This window comes from Medicago truncatula, chromosome 4, assembly GCF_003473485.1.
Source record: "Medicago truncatula cultivar Jemalong A17 chromosome 4, MtrunA17r5.0-ANR, whole genome shotgun sequence".
In the NCBI taxonomy this organism is placed as follows: Eukaryota; Viridiplantae; Streptophyta; class Magnoliopsida; order Fabales; family Fabaceae; genus Medicago; species Medicago truncatula.
The window spans coordinates 63,606,098-63,627,229 of NC_053045.1; the positions used below are offsets into that span (position 1 = coordinate 63,606,098).

General features: G+C 33.3%; 2 protein-coding genes across 4 annotated transcripts; one reads left to right on the forward strand and one right to left on the reverse strand.

The window, feature by feature from the left end:
- The first annotated feature begins 7,251 nt into the window (after window positions 1-7,251).
- Window positions 7,252-11,661, forward strand: LOC11446420 (O-fucosyltransferase 15). Of its 3 annotated transcripts, none has more exons than XM_003610425.4 (10): window positions 7,252-7,617; window positions 8,319-8,408; window positions 8,546-8,639; window positions 8,744-8,805; window positions 8,931-9,019; window positions 9,675-9,795; window positions 9,883-10,026; window positions 10,163-10,497; window positions 10,651-10,891; window positions 11,099-11,661. In XM_003610425.4, the coding sequence occupies exons 1-10, from the start codon at window positions 7,318-7,320 to the stop codon at window positions 11,405-11,407; spliced, it is 1,785 nt and encodes a 594-aa protein (XP_003610473.2). In that variant the 5' UTR covers window positions 7,252-7,317; the 3' UTR covers window positions 11,408-11,661. The 3 variants fall into 3 exon arrangements, with proteins under 3 accessions (XP_003610473.2, XP_024638766.1, XP_024638767.1); XM_024782998.2 differs by having other exon boundaries at window positions 7,252-7,454; window positions 8,339-8,408; XM_024782999.2 differs by having other exon boundaries at window positions 7,490-7,617; window positions 8,339-8,408.
- A 2,758-nt stretch (window positions 11,662-14,419) lies between these two features.
- Window positions 14,420-20,024, reverse strand: LOC11444185 (histone-lysine N-methyltransferase SUVR5). Its single transcript, XM_024780854.2, has 12 exons — window positions 19,806-20,024; window positions 19,135-19,443; window positions 18,931-19,041; window positions 18,716-18,826; window positions 17,481-17,963; window positions 16,236-17,426; window positions 15,865-16,026; window positions 15,508-15,624; window positions 15,323-15,426; window positions 15,102-15,239; window positions 14,664-14,751; window positions 14,420-14,527 (listed from the first exon to the last, which is right to left on the reverse strand). Exons 1-12 carry the CDS (start codon window positions 20,022-20,024, stop codon window positions 14,420-14,422), a joined length of 3,141 nt encoding a protein of 1,046 aa, XP_024636622.2.
- Between the last annotated feature and the right edge of the window lie 1,108 nt (window positions 20,025-21,132).

A 21,132-nucleotide genomic window follows, 5' to 3' on the forward strand; every position in this document is an offset into this window, starting at 1 on the left:
TCATATGTGATATGATATGTATAGATTAGAGTTTTAAACAAAAACGCTATGATTATTCATCTTAAAAGACAAATTTGTAGCCATTAAATTACTTGAAAAAAGAAAATTAAGTCAATAACACAAAGGCAAAGACTAAACTTGTTACCCTTAACACAAGTTTAAATATTGTTACAAATGCAGGTACGAAGATAGGCATTATAGCATTCTATGCAGGAGGTACGCTTTGTCATGCTTAAAGATATGAATTTTTCACTAAAGAAAATTTTATCTTAAAGACATTGTTACTTTTGTCAAACAATAATTACATAATTTTTATAAACTTACTGCTTTTAATACTTTAATCAATATTTTAAATACACTTTTTAACTTTCTCCAGGTATATTCATATTTATTGTTCTTAAAGAAAATGGAAACTAAAATAAATGATGTTATTATTAAAATTAAAATTTAAAACAAGTTAACGTTAATAAATGTGGATAAGTGAGTAATGAATGTCCCCAAAAAATAAGTGAGTAAATGAATGAGCATAGTTGTTGCTCGTTGTTGTTAGGAAAATTCAAGAAGAACAGCAACAGCAGCATTGTGAACTCCTCAATCAAACAAACAGTGTGTCGGCAAAGTGACATGTGGCGTATGGTAACGGCTATTTCTCATGATTGTTTGCAGGGAATGGGATATTGAAGAAGTTTGTAACACGCGCTGAGACGGGAAGTGAGGAATCAGGTTCGATGAACAGAAAGAGGAGCAAATGACAGATAGACAAAGGAAACGCGTACCCCGTGTGCAGAATGCGTTTCTTTCGTCTGAGTAGACCACGTGGAGCCCCACACGTATCGTGTCCGGCCTTTTTTATTCCACCGTTTAATCTAATACTAAAATAAAATATAATCATCAGTCTAATTACTTTTTTTTTGTTATTTATTTTCCATTTAAAAATACCCAAATTGTTAAATAATACGTAATGAGGTTTCAACCTCGATGCATTAATAACATAAAACAACATTTCCTTTATCTATAAAATAATATATTTATTCATTCAAATTGATAAAATATATTACTCCCTCTTTTCCTTTTTAATTGTCACATTTTTACTTTTTACACAAACCAAGATAACAAATACTTTTATTTTTGATACAACAATTTATCTTTTTCCTATAATAACCTCAATCATTTAATACTTAATTTCATATATTTATCTCTTCACAATAAGTATCTAAGGATAATATAGGTAAAACCACATTTAATGATACAATGAACTTTGAAAACGACAGTTAATTAGAAACAAATTTTTTATGCAAAAGTGACAATTATAAAGGAACGGAGGGAGTAATATATTATAAATTTAAAGTTGTTAGTTATCGTGAGTTTAACTCAGTTGGTAGGAATAATGCATAATATATGCAAGTGGATCCTCTTTCACCTTTTTTGTTTCTGTTGTCGGCCGAAGGATTCAACGTGTTAATGAATGCAATGGAGGGGGCGCATTTGTTCCATGGTTTTGGTGTTGGCCGAAGTGGTGAGGTCGGCCTAACCCACCTTCAGTTCGCAGATGATACTCTAATCATCGGTGAAAAGAGTTGGTTGAATGTGCGATCTATGAGGGCGGTGTTGCTTCTTTTTGAGGAGGTTTCGAGATTAAAGGTGAATTTCAACAAGAGTACGTTGACAGGAGTAAATATATCTGATTATTGGTTGACAGAGGTGACGTCGATGGTGAATTGTGGAAGAGGGACTAACCCTTTTGTTTACTTGGGTTTGTTTATCGATGGGGATTCAAGGCAATTGAGCTTTTGGAAACTTGTTGTTGACTGTATTGTGGCTCCCCTGTCGTCGTGGAAGAATAAGTTTCCCTCATTTGGTGGTCGTTTGGTTCTTCTGAAGTTTGTCTTGTCCTCTCTTCCAGTTTACTTTCTTTTCTTTTTAAAGCCTCTGCATGTATAATTTCTTCTATTGAATCTATTTTTAAAAGTTTTTTTCTTTTTTTTTTAGGGGGGGGGGGGGGGGGGGGGGGGGGGGGTAGGAGGGTGTTGAGGATAATAGGAAAATAGTCGGGATTAAATGGGACTCGATTTGTTTACCTAACGAGGAAGGGGGTTGGGGGTTAGGAGGGTGAGAGCTTTTAATTTATCTTTGCTAGGAAAGCGGCGTTGGAGATTGTTGGTGCATAAAGAGGGGTTGTGGTACCGAGTTTTAAAAGCTCGCTACAGTGAGGTGGGGGCGGTTGTGTGAGGGTGTTAGACATTCTTCGGTGTGGTGGAAAACAGTTTGCAAGGTTCATGAAGGTGTCGGTGAGGAGGTTGGGAGTTAGTTTGAAGAAAACATATGTAGGGTAGTAGGAGATGGGCGGTATACCTTTTTATGGTATGATACTTGGTAGGAGACATTCCATTGCGGTTAAAATTCCCCCGCTTGTTTGACTTGGCGGTGGATAAGGAGTGTAAGGTGGCGGACATGGGACAGTTAGGGTGGGCGATTGATGGTAGGGCGTGGGAGTGGAGACACCGTCTGTTTGCATGGGAGGATGAGTGTGTGAGGGAGTGTTCTGTTCTTTTACATAACATTCTTTTGCATGATACCGTCAGCGACTATTGAGGATGGTTGTTAGATCATGTTAACAATTATTCGATGAAAGTCTTTTATCGTTACATTACTACCACAGGTGAAATTTCAGACAGGTCTCTAGTTGATGATGTGTGGCATAAACATATCCCTTCAAAGGTGTCTTTGTTGGTGTGGCGTCTCCTTCGCAACATGCTTCCTACTAAAGACAACATGGTGCATCGGTGCATTCTTCTTCCAACGGATGCGGTGTGTGTAGCCGGTGATCACATCGAATCTACTACATGCACAATATGTTATTGACTAGCAAGTACTACTTCAGCACTTAAAAAATGACCGAAAACTTGATTCATCACGATTATATGTTTAGTATCCGGCGTCTCAAACATTATACATGTGTTTGTTTTTATTTTCTTTGACTGAAGTTTGATGTCCACTAAGCAAAGACAAGATACATGGATGCAGAGAACATGCTCCCACATCCCGTACGCTTCTCAAATCTTCTTGAGACCATGCACTCCTTTATTATATAGTTTGGTCAACCAAATTCTTTGTAATAGATCATTCATTAAAAAGCCAATATGTACTTTAGATCAGCAATATGATTACCAAGTGTAAGGAGTTGCTTGTACTTATTCTTCCACATATGCTAAAAAGATCTTACATTATCCTCCCTGTAATATAGATCATTTTTGGTTTTCCTTTCTGTAAAATAATTTTTTTGATTTACCTCCTATAAAATTTTTTTTTTTGGAATACCCCCCTAATAGGTCATAAAAAAGCGACTTTTATTTTTTTTCCAGAATTTTTTCGTTTTTTTATGACCTATTAGGGGGTATTCTAAAAAAATATATATTTTACAAGGAGGTAAATAAAAAAAAAAAATTACAAGGAGGAAAATCAAAAATGACCTATATTTATATTTTGGCATTAAAAACGTTTATAGAAAATTAATTACGTAATATATTAGTCATCTTTAGAATTATCACCAAGAGAACGGTTAAGACGTCAAATGTTGTTGTCTTGATCAAATATCACAATGAGGTGATCACGGATAACGTTTATGTGGTTGGTTATGAAATTTGAGTGAACAATTGATCCCTCTTTCTGGTGTTGATTGATCCAATTTTTTGATAATTTAAAACGTGAGTGGGCTCCAATACAAGTAAACATATAGTCAAGGCACTAAAATACAAATGGAGTGGGAAAGCTGTTGTCTTGTGGAGCACAAAATTGGATGTCATTGCCCAAAATAGTACACAGTCCTTTTCATATCAAAAAGAACAAACCATGCTCTACCCTACTCCTTGCCACTTGGGATTATATATTATCTTTTCCATTTCCATCGATCATGTTTTGTTTTTTATTAGACGTTTAATCTAAGCAGGTAACAGAGCGTGACCATTATCACCAATATAGACTAAATGATAAGGGACAAATGCACAATATGTGTAGGGGTTGGGGTTCGAACTCCAGACACCCAACTTATTCACATTAAAAAGTGAATTTCTCTAGCCACCAGACTACTTGACAAAAAAAAAAAAATGATAATTCCAAGTAATTAATCAATGTATATTTTTTTTCCCGGATTATAGAATCAAAAAAATGTTATAACCTATCAAATAAAATTCTTAAAATCAAATTGATACAATTTTTTTTCTTCGAATTTTACGATAATATGAAAAAAAATTAAAAATGAAAAATAAGTTTAAACTATGAAATTTTAGATTTGAGGGGCGGTTTCGTAAGAAGTCCCTTCTAAGGGGGTTTTGATCTTTGATTTGTTTTTTTCTAATTTTTTGGAAAAGTTTTGGAGTAATATGATTAAGTAGGCAAAAAATTGGATTTTCGACCGGGACACGGTATGAACAGCTAACAATGACCCAATACACAAAGATGTGGGTTAGGATGATTAGTATGGTCCTTAAACTGGTAACCCATGTTGCAAACAAACCTAGTATTTGTGCTGATACAGTTCAGATTATATAATTCAAACTGTTTTTCTTTGAATTATTGGCACAAAATGGATGTTTAGTGGGTGTTTGGATTCTATAATCCAAAAAAAGTAAGGAACACACCATATTTTTTAGGGTGTTCGAATTATAAAATTCGAATCGGTGAAAAACATATTTTTCCATCCCAAAATAGGAAAAAATTCATTTCAAATTATAAAATCAGATAATTTAATGGACATTTTCGTAAAAAAAAAAATAAGGCGCGGGAAAATATCATAAAGTGGAAAAAGTAATAGTCTAATTAATCAATATATACATTCGCCATGTTTTACTTGGGCCAAACAATTGTTGTTGGACCCGGACAATCACATATTGGAAGTTTTTACCATATACCCCTACGTTTTTACTTCCACCCGTACATACCATTGAAAATTCCAATTTTATCCTCTTTACCATTTGATTTCACCCCTACATTTATTAAATTCCGGAAATCCTGAGGCAAAGATTTCCGTAACTGCAAACTCCTTTGGTGAACCTCTGTCTAGAATACTTCAATGCATTTCTTCCATAAACTGTAAATTCCTCTATTTTGGTACATTTTTAAAAACAAATCATTCCTTATTTCTCTTTCAATTCATCTGATTCTGCACTCAGATCCCGTTTCTTAACAAAATCATCTGCAGTCTGCAAATTTATCTGTAGTCTGCACCATTTCTCGACACCAGTCTCTCATTTCCTCTTATTCTCTTTCTTCTCCTTCAGATCTAGCTTTAATTTTGAATTATAACTTTTATTATTTTCTGTATGCCCCATTTAATTTTTAACAAGAGGGGAATTTTGAAGATAGAGAGCACCACTCACTTATGACCCATGGGTTTGCAACTTTTAAAGAGGTGGAAGAATAATCCTTCATGTTGACGAGAGTGAATAAAGAAAAGATGTGGTTTGTTTGATTTGTGTTGTAGAGATGACATGGCAAAGTGAAGAATCTTGGCTTAATTGGCCTATGCAATTTCGTATGTTAATACTCCCTTCAAGAGATGAAGAAATCCGCAGGAAATTCTTCAACGAATTTTCTAATTTACAACTTCTACTGCCGGATTACCTATCTTTAATTTGCCGGAAATTTAATGGATTTCACCATTTCGGAAACCTTTCTTTGAGTTTTCCGGTTTAAATTTTTGTCATGGAAGAACTTTGATTTATTAAAAGTATTTTGTGGGGTGAAATCAAATTAAAAAAAGGATAAAATTGGAATTTTGTATGGTTTGTAAAGGTGAAGGAATGATTGTAGGGGTACAAGTTAAATTATCCTCATAGATTCTCCCTTGGGCTTTTGGTCCCAGATCTCTTGGGACTCTTGGTTTGACCCACTGTTGGGACTGTTGTATTTAACACCCTATCAATTGCAACTTCACCCATGCATTTTCGCAACAACTCAATTTAGCTCCAACACTTTGAAAAACTACCATTTTTCAAGTATTTCAGAGGATTCTCTCACCCCACGATCCCTACAAAACTTCCGGCACACACTTTTTTTTCCTCTTAAAATTTATGAAATTTAATTGTGTAACATACATTTTATTTTCAAAATTTTTGATATGAATATTCATACTGAATTATTCATATTCAAAACTTCTGGTATAATACTCATGCCGATAGTTTTGAATATGAAATAGTAATAATATTAATAGCTGAAATTTCGTGATTTGAATCTTTGGTGGGGGTATGTGGGATTTGAGAATTTTTTTATTTATTAAAATCAAGGTATTTTTAGGAATTCAAAGTGTTTGTAGAATAGAAGTACAATTGATAGAGTGTGAGACCAACGAAAAAGATGAAACACAAACTCGAGGAGGTAAGAAATCAAGAGTTTACAAAGATTGTGGAGCCAATTACATGGTTTATGCATTAGAGGAGTTTCAACAAGCCTAAAAAAATAAAACTTTGTCTTGGTTGAATGCTAATTTATGGCAAAAGGCCATAAATGTGGAGAAGGATTTTCTATAATCGAACAAGACGTGATATTTAAGAGACTTGTCGATTGATTCCAAAAAATAAAAAACTAAAATCTGATGGAACCGTTGATGTACATAGGCTAGTCTTATAGCCAAAACAACATTATCAATTGTATTCCTCCCTGAAAGAAAACTACATTTGTAAGGACCAATGATGATATTAAGAAGAAGTTTTATGCCATCAAATCAACAAGCACTTTAGAAATAAGTTTAAACATTGTATTACAAAGATTGATAGCTCTAAAATTCTTAAGATGCTCGAGACAATCCACTTTAGAAGAGTCCAAGAGCTCTAGTAAGAGAGGAAACAAAATAACCAAAAAGGTTGAGAAATGAAGGCGCAAATATCATCTCCAATGACCTGTAACAAAATATATTTAAATAACCATATATAAAAGATATGATTTATGTATTTAATGTTGAGAAATGAAGGCGCAAAAGATTGTGACTTTGAAATATTAGTTAGGTCATATTGGTGGAGACACTCTTTTAATCTCTTGAATACTTACTAATATTTTGTTTCTTTTATTCTCTCTAGCTTTTTCCCATTTTACCAAAAAAAAAATGAAAATATTCTAAAATGGCAAAATGCAAATGGGAATAGAACTCATCCACTAATCATTACCGTATTACTTACGTAAAATAGAATTGAATTTGAAGAAAGAAAAAAGATTTGATTTGTCTTTACTTAATTTCACCCTCACCCACTTGGCGCCAGCCAGCCACAGTTACTTTATTTCAACACCTTTTCTTTCGGATCTAAACCCAAACAAACCTAAACCATAATGATATCCGTTAGTTCAGGTATGGACGTAGATCGGAACCGGTCCAGCTCACCAAATTCACGAACTCCGAGGCTCGGTCCCAGTCGCCTCTCCAGCTCCCGAATCAGATCATCTTCTTCATCTTGCTTCTCGTTATGGTATCGAAGAAAACGAACCAAAGTTCTTTTGTCACTTATTGCATTACTCGCTTTATTTTTCTTTGTTAATTATGTTATGCTTCTTCGTCTTCAACATCAACAAGATCTACCTCATCCTCTTCCTAAATCATCTCTTCGTTCCTCTCTTTCTATTTCCATTCAGGTTTCAATTCTCATTATGCTTTCATCATATATTAATTAATATTCGCTTTTCATTTTTCATTCCTATCTATATCTTAGATTTTTTATTATTACATAGACACTTTTCAGATTTCTTGTGGAAACTGCTTATATATAGTTATATATTAATTATAATTACTTTAGTATAGGTCTTGTTCTCATTTCGAGCTTAGAGGACAATGTATAAGCTATTTCTATAGCAAAATATAAAATAGTTAAATTATTGACGTATAAGCTGTAAGTTTGTTTTCATAAGTTATCTTAGAAAATTTATGAAATTAAACTATGAACAACGTCATAAGTTGTTTTCATAAGTTCTTTCAAACAATTTCACAAAACTTATGGCAGTAGATAAACTCAAATAAGCCAATCCAAACAGGTCAACAGTTTAAGCTAGTTAGAAGTAATTCTAATTCTAACTACCTTGAACTTTATTCAACTAATTCTAGTTAATATCTAACTATATCTAACATGTACATAGGCTTTTCAGGATTACTTATGAAAATAGCTTATATGAAAATAATTTGACTTTATTTTATATTGTTATAGAAATAGCTTATAGATAATCGCTTATATGATAACCAATTATACTATAAGCATTTAATTAAGTTGTTTGTTGAAATTGTGCATGTATCTGTTTCCTTTTGAACAAGTTTGTTGTGTTTCTGATATTTATTTTTTCAGGGAAAATCGAACAAGAATAGTACTAAGAAAAAACCGCAGAAGGGAAATTATGCAAGGATGTTGGCATTGGCTGCCCATGCATTGGCAGAGGTATATATTTTGAAGAAAATGTGCCTAGTTTGTAGTTATATAAGCCATCAAGTTCTATAATGATTTTCCAATTGTTTGCCATAGCAAAATTTTCAATTTTCAGTAACTCTGACTTAGGTATTTCACATATGGTACAGAACAAACGTGAACCAAAAGATTTGTGGCAGGAACCCTTGGTCCCTGCTTCTTCTTGGACACCATGTTCTGATCAGCGAAATTGGGAACCTAATGGTATGTGTGTCTGAACTGAATTTCGAAATTTGACAATTGTTTATAGTCAAGGTAGATATAGTTAGAGTACTAACAGTTTGCTCTCTTCTACTCTACTACAATAGAAGGAAGTAATGGATACATTTTGGTTACTGCAAATGGTGGGATCAATCAACAACGGGTAGCTGTAAGTATTCTTTGTCGGATGACACTTCTAAATCTTTTGGGATTAACTTATTTGAAATGAGAAAAAATTAATAAGCTGTATCTTAAATGATTAGTGTCATTTGGGCTGATTGTGAGTTGCAACAGGTTTGTAATGCTGTTGTCGTGGCTCGGTTACTCAATTCAACTTTGGTTATCCCAAAATTCATGTACAGTAGTGTATGGAGAGATACAAGGTAACACTATGTCCATTTCTCTCTCATTGCCCTTCTTCCTTATCATTACTCACATAATTACTCTGTTTTGTTTTCCCTATGTCCTTTTTATTTGATCAAACCTAATATTTAGTTACTAGGTGAATGATCAGTGGAGAAATTGATTACTAGCGGCTTGTTATAATAAGCATGTGAAATTTGATCAACCAGTGTTGGTTGAATTAAATTTATTATTCAGATAAATAGATATAAGATTTATCAACAATTTTGGGTGATGGGTTGAATATTTGTCTTTTTTATTTGATCAAACCTAATATTTAGTTACTGGGTGAATGATCAGTGGAGAAATTGATTACTAGCGGCATGTTATAATTTGCGTGTGAAATTTGATCAACCAGTATTGGTTGAATTAAATTTATTATTCGGATAAATAGTTATAAGATTTATCAACAATTTTGGGGGATGGGTTGAATATATGACTTTATACTTTACCACTTCTAGCATTCTTGTTTTAACTTATTCGTGTATTTGTTGGGGAAAATGGCTTATTTGAATCTCTAGTTTTAGCTTTTTCTTGTTGTACCATTTCTATGCCACATCTGTAGTCCATGGCTCTTCTATTATGATTTTGTGACCGTCAATTTAACTTATAAATTCTTATATTGTATAATTTCAGTCAATTCGGAGACATCTATCAGGAGGAGCATTTTATTAACAACTTGACTCCTGATATTCGGATAGTGAGGGAGCTTCCTAAAAAACTGCAGTCTTTGGACTTGGAGGCAATCGGTAGTGTTGTAAGTCTCTCCCTTCCCTTGTAGTAAGCTGATTAAACTCAACGATATGAGTCCTATTTGTATTTAATTGTTAGAAGACTTTACCAGGTAACAGATGTTGACATGGGAAAGGAGGCCAAGCCAAGCTTTTACTTGAAACACATCCTGCCTATTATACTTAAAAATCAAGTTGTTCACTTTATTGGATTTGGGAATCGCTTGGCATTTGATCCAATACCATTTGAGCTGCAGGTAAATATCCTTCGATACTTAGACATCACAATCTAATTTTCATGATCTGATTCTCTAGCCCGGCAATGCTCTACTGTTATTAACTTTCTTAATCTCAAGCCCTATTATGCTTTTCCTAATTGAGGACTTCATCTAGAGACTTCGTTGCAGATGTAATTTTCACGCCCTGCAATTTGTTCCCAGAATACAAGAAACTGCTGGTTTGCTTCTTAAGAGGTTGCGTGGGCATGCAGGTCTTATTGGACCATTGGATCGGCATCTTGTTGGTCCATTTGGAGAATTAAATTTGGAGAAGAGTGAAAAAAGTTCCAAGAAAGCTTCAAAATACTTGGCTTTACATCTCAGATTTGAAATTGACATGGTAGCTCATTCCTTATGTGAATTTGGGGGAGGTGAAGAAGAGAGGAAAGAATTGGAAGCATATCGTGAGATCCATTTTCCTGCACTGGCATTGTTGAAAAATACTACAAAGTATGTATCACAATTTTTTATCTCAACTAGTTCTTCACTTATACTGGAAACACTTGTACTCGTCTTCTTTTAAACACAATAATTTTAATTTTGAGATGAAAAATGTTTCTCTTTAGCAACTTTGATTTAAAGTAATTGGAGTTTTCTGTGCAGATTACCTTCTCCTTCAGAGCTCAGGTCTGAAGGGCTATGTCCATTGACACCTGAAGAATCCATCCTCATGCTTGCTGCTCTTGGCTTTAAGCGCCAGACAAACATATTTGTAGCTGGTTCTAATTTGTATGGAGGTCGCTCACGGTTGGCTGCTTTGACCAGCTTGTACCCTAAATTAGTCACTAAAGAGAACTTACTTTCTTCAGCGGAACTTGAACCATTTGCTAATTATTCATCTCAGGTTTGCTACTACTGTCATTCTTGTTTCATTTATTTCAATGATGTCACAAACCTAATTAAGCTCCTTGTTACAGCAATCCTGTTTTGTGCACTTTTCATGTTCTATAAATTGCTTTTCATATTAAACGTTTGGCGTTATTGAGGACCGAATTATTTTGGTGCTGCTGTTAGTCTTTTGATGAATGACACGGAATTATTTCTATTGTAGTTAGCAGCACTGGACTTTATAGGCTGTGCTGCCTCGGATGCATTTGCCATGACTGATTCAGGAAGTCAGCTATCATCTTTGGTGTCTGGTTATCGAATATATTATGGTGGAGGAAGAATGCCAACGATACGTCCAAATAAGCGCAGGCTTGCTAGTATATTCATGAAAAACTCTACAATAGAATGGCGTGTTTTTGAACAGAGAATGAGAAAAGCTGTCAGACAAACTAAACATGTACAGACAAGGCCTAAGGCAAGAAGTGTTTATAGATATCCAAGGTGTAAAGAATGTATGTGCAGGACAATTTAATTGATTTACATAAGCTTGACTGTAATTTCCCATTGTAATTTGTAGCATTGTTAATCATTATTGCCACTCATTCCTGTCTTCTTCTGGCTAAATTGATTAATCCATAGGTTGACTTTGCATGGGATTTATTTACATTACTGTTAACAGACAGGCTAAGGCAAGAAGTGTTTACGTCAGAACATGTATGATGAGCTTCATAGTTTAGATCATTGGGATTTAGGAACAAAAAAATAGTGAATTATGCAATTTCTTCACTATCTGTTGTCACAATCTTTTGCTCTTGCCCACTGTTAACACCAAAAATGAAATATTTGGTCGAACTCACGATTATGTTTTCGACAAGGCAGATGGATTATTTCGACATGCTGCAAAGTACAAAGGGATTTCGACCAAGAGCATGCGGACTTCGACACGCCGTGCTTTCGACAAAGTGATTTAATATATTTCATGCATGTGGTTAATGAAGCCCCATCAATTTATCAAGTGATTGATTTGTGTGGGGGAAAGACTTAGTGAAATAAAGAATTTCTTGGCCATGTATTGGTTGGAACGTGAGCTTCAAGATCCATCCTTATGGCTAAATTCTATTATTATGACTAGGAGTATTTCAACGTGAAAATGGTGGCAATAATAATATTAAGGCAAAGTCGAACATGCGGTGACAAACAAGCTTGAAGTTTATTGAAGTTATTTTTTAATGTCTTGTGATTATGCCAAGTGTAGGGCTCTAAGTATAGGAAGTTATTGGTAGTTTTTTCTGCAAAGTCTATATATATCAGTTTGTAATAAGAAGAAAGGGTTGGATCCTATTTTCTAAAAGCCTTGCAACACCCTCGCTGCGTTGGCAAACGGGTTCAGGGGCGAACAAAGATGGATTCCAATCACCCTTTACATTTCCCTTACAATTTAATAATATTGCTTTGTTCTTGCTTTATTTTCCTTTTTCTTTTGCAATTTGCATTTCTTTTCATCTTTCTTTTCTTTCTTTTTCTTTTGAATGCTCATTTGAGAATTTTCTATTATGTTTTCATGAGAAAACTTATTATTAAAAGATGTTGGATGCAATTCTAACATAAAAATGAACAATAATTTTGTTCTTAAAGAATGCATGAAGTGATATCATAAACCGCGAGACTTGAACGAACTCTTTAAAAAGACATTATCCGGTCATAAGCCATTGATGGATAATGAAGTTTACATTACCAAAAATCGGTGTAAACACCCACACAACTAAAACAAAAACAATTGGAAATTTGAAACTAAAACTCGTTCACCTCTTTGATTTCTAAAATGTGCACATTTTTGTTTATGCAATAAATTGTTCCACTTTGATTCAAGCTCTCTTCCTCTTTTCGATAATCCTCAACGCCACCTCTTTTTGCTTGATTTTATTTCTTAATCATATATTATTGTAAGAAAACCAGAAGCTATGGTAAAGTAGTGGAGAGAAGAAGAAAAAAAAAACTAGAAAAACTGAAACAACATTAAAGTTTGTTTGAATAAAGTTGTTACTTGATTACTTTGAAATGAAACGTAAATTACAAATATATAGTGCAAAGCTATACACTTGCTTGCTAAATATAAATAAACTTTGCAGTAAATCTTCTCTAAACAGTAAATATCGCGACCTATTGTTTTTTTTACCAACTGAACAAGTATCAGTCTAATCATTAAAATAACAAATATAAAGTAATAATAACTATGGTAAAAAAAATATCAATATTCTAACACTACTCAAGATTTTTCTTGAATATTTTCACCATTGATCTCAACTCTTCAAACCTTCCCTTCGAAAGAGCTGGTCATTATATTTGCAATATGCTTTTCTGAATTGCAATGCTCCAAGCTGTGTTCCTTACTTTTCAGCTTCCCTAATAGATTGATATTTAACATCAATGTGTTTGGTTCTTCCAAGTTGGACTGAATTTTTAATTATGGCAATACCATATTTGTTATGCACCCATACGGCAACAACTTTGTTTCAAAATTGTCGCATATTTGATAAAATCTTCCTTAGCCAAATAATTTGTTTGTTACTGCTACAACGAAAATATACTCAGCTTCAGCTGATGATTGGGAGACCATTTCTTGCTTCTTTGAACTCAATGAGAAAACAACACTGTCAAATAAGAAAACATAACCAGAGGTACTTTTCGTATCATGTACACTTACAACCATATCCCTGGAAGATACAACAAACTTCTAATTATGCTTTTACAAATAGAAGCATCTGCATTATTATCAACATTATTCTTTGATAATTTTTCATTCTCAATCAGCAATGTGGAAACATGCTTGCATTTTTCTAAAACCTGGAAGAACAGGAGAATATCCCTGATGTTGGTGACATGCCTGCAGATCCCCCCCGTCCCTATCCCATTTTGAATACTTACAGCTACCCCATGTTTATTGTGCTGATTGTGAGTTGTTGATTGATCCATTACTTCAAGAATACTCGGTATTCTTTGATCATGTAAGTATTATTTGTGTATTTGTTGGGGAAAATGGCTTATTTGAATGCTTGTACCATTTCCATGCCACATCTGTAGTCCATGGTTACTCTATTATGATTTTGGACCATTTCCATTTCACATCTGTTACAATAAATCATGTTTTGTGCACTCTTCATGTTATTTACATTGCTCCTCATACTAAATTTTTGGCATTATTGAGGACCAGATTATTTTAGTGCTGCTGTACATGTTAGTCTTTTGGTGAATGACAGAATTATTTCTATTGCAGTTAGCAGTACTGGACTTCATTGCCATGACTGATTCGGGAAGTCATATTTGGTATCTGGTTATCGAATATATTATACTTTGATTCGCAAAGGAATCATGTATCAATGAGATGTTCAATGTGTCTCATCTTTTAGGAGACAATCTAAAATACAATCATTCAATGTTACACATAATAATTTCCTTATTGAATACTTTCAATGTTACAAAAACAACCTATTCCCTAAATGGGACAATCTAAAAACACTATTACAACAGAAAGAATTTCGAGGTTCTAGTAAAGGCGTCCTCGGCATTTTGAAGATCCACAAAGACAAGGAGATCCTTTTCCAAGAACAAGCTCATAGTGATAATTACATGTCAGTTCTTCACCAAAAGCAATCTGTTAACAAGAAACAGAAGTTAAATATAATCCATATTGATGTCACTATTTATAGTCAAGCAGTAGTTTGTAACATAAGTGAAATGTTTTATTCATATAAAATAAGTGATATGTACGTATAGAGGAGAGTACTTACATCTCGACTTGCGTAGAGACCAATACGTGAACGCTTACAATCCATGCTCTCCACAAGAACTTGGTAACTCAAAAGATTTGGTGAACAACTGCAATAATAATAAGAGGAAACCATCAACCGTTTTGTTTTAAATATAGTATAGTTCTAATTATGTTTAATAGTTGTTTTAGACCTATTAATTATGTCCGTTAAATTTAGAGTAGTCTATATAAACATCTAAGTGTTTGTACTTTATAATCAGCTTTGAAATACATTAGAAATATTTTCTACACATTTAATAACTCACTGGAAATAAGATATCATGCTTAATCATATTCAAATTATTTCAAAACCATCATTTCTTGAAGTAAATAATAGCAAAGTCCTAATGTTCCCAAGTAAAATTTAACATATTGCTCCTTGTTAATTTTTTTCCTATCTTATCAAATATATGCTCACCTATTATTAACGAATCGAGACACATTTCCATATCTAGTAGAATCAATGATATATTGGGCCTGTCTTTCGATCAATCGACTCATGTCATTAACACGAGCATCAACAACATAGAAATAACTGCAATGTTCTTCTCCATAACTGGTATTGACATAGACCATGTCAGTAAAAATCCAGAAACATCAACCAACTAAAATAAACTATATCTTGAAAGAAATTTAAACCTTTTGCATCTGTTGTGTGCCTCTTGCTCTTCTAAAACCTCTCCAATGTACTCACACACAAATGTTCCGCGCGAAATAGCCTCGCCAGCCCTTACACCCCATCCCTGCAACTTGAATAATGATAGTTATAACATAACAATTCTTTCGAGTCATTTTGAATTTATCAAAACAAAAATAGTGGCCACCTTTTTCTCTGTTTTAAACACTTCCAGCTTAACGCGAATTCCATTCTGCAATATTCTGTTTGGACAGGTTTTATCACATCTGCACTTATCGTTGCACTCATACACAAGATAACCTTCCTGTAGTTTTGTAGAAAAAGTTTCAGCATTGGACACACATATTTATAAATTAATAATATAGAAAAAAGAAGGGAAATGTGCAACATAGTTGAGTCTTGAGTAAATAAAATATCCTACACGATAAAGATGTTAGGATTTTAGCATACTCTAGATTTTTTGTTACCAAACAATGCCTAACATATTCTGAACAACACATATTTTGGATATAATGACAATTTACAATTAATGGAAATATTTTACCTCCAATATGATTCGACCATTGTTGTCATATGGGAACTTTTTGTGCATTGTTTTTCCGAATATGTCTTTTGCAGTATCATAATCATTATCAAAAAGGTATACATGATCACAAGTTTCACAACAACAGGTAGAAGATGAGCAATAACATTTCAGTTGCTGACCCTGCTAAATATATCATAGGTTAAATATTGTTAGAAAAAAACTATAAGGCTATAGTGTATGCTTGTGAGTTCTTGAAGAATTTGTTCCAATTTAGCTTCTTTACTAAACACAATTATAAGTGAAATAACAAACATTTATTTTATCATACTCGAATTTACTCTTATATGATTAGAGTTTGATGAAATAAAAATCAAGTAAAAGTAAAATACCTCATAAAAATCAAGACGAGACGATGCACCAAGCATCGGTTTTGTCACATAGGTAAAGTTCATCCAAGGCCTAGGAAGATTTATATATTGTTGCTCTTGCTCAAAAAGAGAGTTTAGTATATTTTGATCTACTACACAAATCACTGGAGTTGATTCCATCCCACAACTTATGTCATCACATAACACTAGAGCCTTTTGCGACGACCCTAATCTTGCATAATTTGAATTTATGATGGACTGAGACTCATCTTGCTCCATTACAATACTTGCAGGATCTGATACATTTGTAGATTTTTCCGTCAAGTTTTGTTTACAGCATGCAGTGCAAGCGTTTGATAAAATATCAAGATTATTAGGCTGATCTTTGGTCTTCTGAATATCGGAAGAGAAAATATTTGCAACTTCTAAGCATTGGGGCTGCTGCATAGATGTTTCCCCCATCTCATTTCCTTTTCCAGTCACTTCCAGAGAAACATCACCGGTAGACAAACTTAGTTGCTTAGGAGATTTTGAAAGCTTAAGTTCGGCAGGGTGAACTGACTTAACATGCAACCATAATTCCTCCATATTTCCAAAATATTCACCACAAGGAATACATAGTAAAAGCAAGCAGTTTTCATCAAATTTCACACAGTGTCCCTTCTGAACATGTGATTCCAATAGATTCTTGTTAGTGAAGGAATTAAAACAAAGGGCACAAGCATAACTTTTAAATAACCATTGTGCTTCTTTTTTATGATTTTCCATCCAATGATCGCCAAGTGTTTGGTCATTAGCAAATTCTTCAAAGCAAATCTTACACTTATTAATATTCTCATTATGAAAACAAGAGTCTTTATTATGATCATTACCATGGTTAGAAGACTCTGTCTGCCGAAAAGCATCGATTTCATTGTGATCATTACCGGAAAGCATGAGTGTTTCACCTAGGATATTCTTTGCACAAAAAGAATCATCATCATCAATGATCAACACTGTATCGATCTCCAATGGATTTTTTTGACCACTACAACTTTCTTCATATTTCCTCTTCAACGTATGACAGTTTGAATTTGAACGGTTGTTTCTGTCAGCAATGCAGAGATGTTTCTTGCAAAAGGTGAAACTGGGAAGAGAATGATTCTTACATCTAGAACCATCAATAGTTGTTCCTCCACAGTATGGAGTAAGAACTTTAACACTTTTTTCTTTCTTTTTTGAAAAATGCGCACAACAATATATATCATTTTTAATTGCCATTCTTACACACTGCCTTCCCTTGGATTCGACATATGCTTGACATTGTCGATCCAAAATCCCTTCCTTAGCATCATGTTCTTCAGATATTTGAACAACCGTTTCATCCAAAGGCCTTGATATTGTTCCATTGTTGAACAAGATCTCAGAATCTACAGACTGAACTACAGTTTCACTCACTGGGCTGATCAATTGACTAGGAAACTCAGTTACCATGGGTACCTCCACAGTGCCTTCTTTCCTAGAATGTGTATATGCACGATGAACTTTAAGTTTAGGCCTTTTGCTGCCAACTTGAAGGCTTGCTTGGTGCATACCATCAGAGCCAGAAGCATGCTGTTGCGTGTCACTGCTACTAGAAAAGGAAAGAAATGTGGAAAACCATTTCATCACATCATGGTTCCATGTATTCCATTCAAAACATAAGTTTTGTTGTGCCGGTGCATCACGGAGAGTGTGGACATCATTCCACAAAATAGAATCAAACAATTCCTAAAGAAGAGGATACGAAATGAATCAACCAAATGTATTCATTTATGAACCAGTGTATTTCTTTGTTTCTTTGTAAAACTCTTAAGAGTGATAATAGGTATATCAAGTATACTTCTTAGAAATGGAAGAATATTCAAAGTTTATATACAAGGTGGCCTTATTCAAGGTTGATCCAGGCATCACGGTCTAGAAGGGATAAAAACTCAAAGTATTAATAATTAAATAATTTTATAACAATTCATAAAAATAGAACTATTCAACTGCTATGTTGCTTACTAAGTTATTAGCTCAATGGGATGATCCTCATTATTCAAGACTTCCCTCCTGACGCCATAAGATAAAAACAATTCATTTTCAATACAAGGATGGCTTGCTAAATTAAATTTTCCTTATATCTTTGGGAGGGAATACTAAATTTAAGATGATAACAAATAATGATAAAAAAATAGTTACATTAAAGCCTTTGATAAATACGGTGGTGGCGTGACATCATCTAATTCGGTTTGCTTATTCTAGTATATTGACACTGCTTTCATAAATCACCTTATGGAATAAATAAAGCCGGGGCATACAAAACAATAATTAATTTAGACAACTTTGGTTAAAGAGTTTACGCATTTTATTCTCCTATTTTTTCTCATGTTTATCACCCACTAGGAATAAAAAGAGATTTGTTGCCATTGTTCATCATTCAAAAATGAAAAATTCCTTGTTTTCTCAATTCATAAATTACACAACAAAATTAAAATTACCTCCTGAAGCAGCTCTACTGTTTGAGCATTGTTTGCACCTTGGCATCTTTCAGCCCAAGACTCAGATGAATGTAATTTCCAATTATCTTTTATGTAGCAATGCATTATGTTCTGCAAAGGGGAAAAATATGTCATACTACTTCAGCCTCTAGTAAGGAAGTTATAAAAAAATATTAATTGGAACCATGATAAATGTTGAAAACACTCTAATTTACCTTTTGCAACCTCTGAACCATTATTCCAAGATCTAAATAACGACGACAATGAGAAGCTTCCATAGCAAACTGCTTCCAAACCAGCACATTACGAGCAGCTTCTATCAAAGCCTATATTTGATGTAAAAATCAAATTAAAACATATGTAGAGATTACCGAAAATAGGAAATGGAGAAGAGGAAAATAGCACCACCAAAAACATACATTAAGATGAAACTGATTAATAATGTAGAGCATTTCGACGGCGAGCTTTTGCATTATAAATTGTCGTGCAATTGTCAAGTCTTGTACCATTTTCAATCCTTCATGATAAGTTTCATATGCTATTGGTTGAGGAAACTCATGAATTGATTTAACAAGAAGCATATCAACCCATGAATAGTTCCTTGTTTCTGGCGAAAAAATTACAATATATTTGTTCTGCTCATTATCATTAGTTGGTTTGGCTTTTATGGTTGATAATGGCCAATCAGCACTTGCACATTTGATTCCTGCATGCCAATTCTCTTTCCACTGCAAAGACAATGATACAAAATTAACATGCATCTTATTTTTCATTGCTCATAATTCAAGTTCAATTTTTGGTGAATTGAGATCTATCAATAGTAGAGCAAAGCATCCGGTTTGTAATGAATAAATAAATACAACATTAAACAAGCTAGATAAGACTAACTGGTAAGATGTACTAGGAATTAGGATAATAAACAAACATAAGAAAAATCATTAATTAACATATTTCGAATCTCAGACAGCTTACACCTCACTTCTCCACGTTTTAAAAATGTGTGAGCTCTAACCACTAGACTACTTAATAAAGAAAATATAAAGTAAACAACTAAATTTTGATAGCACCATACACACATATGTATATATACCTTGAACCACACAGCCAGATGCTCATCCACCTCCAACCATTCAGAAAATGATAGTTCTGCTTCTTCTCTATTATTGTTTCGTGATGTTTCGCATTGAACTTCAATGACTTCTTCATCAAATTTGAAAATGTCATCTTGACGATTTTCAACACAAATAAGTTCTTCCATATGTGAGTTTTGGACACCAAGAAGCATTATCACTGTTCCATCAAAGATCATTCCATAAAATAAAGTAAGACAATGTAGTGTTTATTATATAATTAATAAAAGACTAAAAATACATAATAAACATCAACGAAAGAGGATAAAAATAAAGCACAAATTACATATAAAACTTCAAATTTCATGTCATGAGTCATGTCAGTTAAGACCATTTTAATATCTAGCTTGTACAATGTACTTGGTTATTCTTAGATCAAAATAGTTGTTCATGGGGCTTTTATGGTTTTTTTTACATTATCCTCTCATGATATCAACCAATCAAAATGTAATATACATTGGCAACATTAAATGTTATAAATGAGTCAATTTTTTTTTTTCTAAAAAAAGAATCAATTATAATCATAAGGTAACTTTTAATACTTTTAATTTTTATTTAATTATAGACATGATTACATTAGAGGTCCATTATCTTATTTATTTGTTACACTTGGATTCTTTATCTTTATTTTTTTCCGCTTAGGTCTTTTATCTCTTATAAAAGCACATATACATCCTTTTTCTCATTTTTTTTTATTAAAAAAAATACTTAATTTTATTTTTTAAAATATATTTTTATTAAAAATGAAACAAATCCAGAAATACGATGAAGATGTTCATCATCTTCATCTTCTTCCTTTGAATCTTCATCATCTTTATTGAATCAAAAAAATTTCTACACAAATGTATCTCCAAATATCATGAATTAATGTTATATTCACCTCAAATCTTCTTTTAAACACAAAAATCAAAATCCAATGGAGAAAGAGATTTAGTTTCATCACAAAAAAAAAAAAGATTTAGTTATATAAATTGTCACCCGCCCGGCATAAAAATAACCCCAAAATTGAGAGCAGCTTTGCACATCAATTTTGTTGTTTTCAGAACAATCTTAACTTTCGTAAAGCCTAACCCTTCCGTCAGTGACTAAGCCTCCGCCATCCGCCTTGCAACATTTTTGAAATTAAGGTTTTGATTTTTGTGTTTAAAAGACGATTTGAGGTAAATATTAATTCACGATATTTTGAGATATATTTTAGTAGATTTTTTTATTTATTTAAAGAAGATGAAGATTCAAAGGAAGAAGATGATGAACATCTTCATATTTTTGGATTTTTTTTCAGTTTTA

What these genes read in the sequence shown, in the direction of transcription:
- LOC11444185 (XM_024780854.2), bottom strand. Translation starts at nt 20,024, where the DNA reads ATGATCTTTGATGGAACAGTGATAATGCTTCTTGGTGTCCAAAACTCA. An exon ending in TCTCGATTCGTTAATAATAG is followed by an intron (nt 14,752 to 15,101) that starts GTGAGCATATAT and finishes TTATTATTGCAG; the next exon opens with TTGTTCACCAAATCTTTTGA. An exon ending in GTCTCTACGCAAGTCGAGAT is followed by an intron (nt 14,528 to 14,663) that starts GTAAGTACTCTC and finishes TCTTGTTAACAG; the next exon opens with ATTGCTTTTGGTGAAGAACT.
- LOC11446420 (XM_003610425.4), top strand. Translation starts at nt 7,318, where the DNA reads ATGATATCCGTTAGTTCAGGTATGGACGTAGATCGGAACCGGTCCAGC. An exon ending in CTGCCCATGCATTGGCAGAG is followed by an intron (nt 8,409 to 8,545) that starts GTATATATTTTG and finishes CATATGGTACAG; the next exon opens with AACAAACGTGAACCAAAAGA. An exon ending in TTGTTGAAAAATACTACAAA is followed by an intron (nt 10,498 to 10,650) that starts GTATGTATCACA and finishes TTTTCTGTGCAG; the next exon opens with ATTACCTTCTCCTTCAGAGC.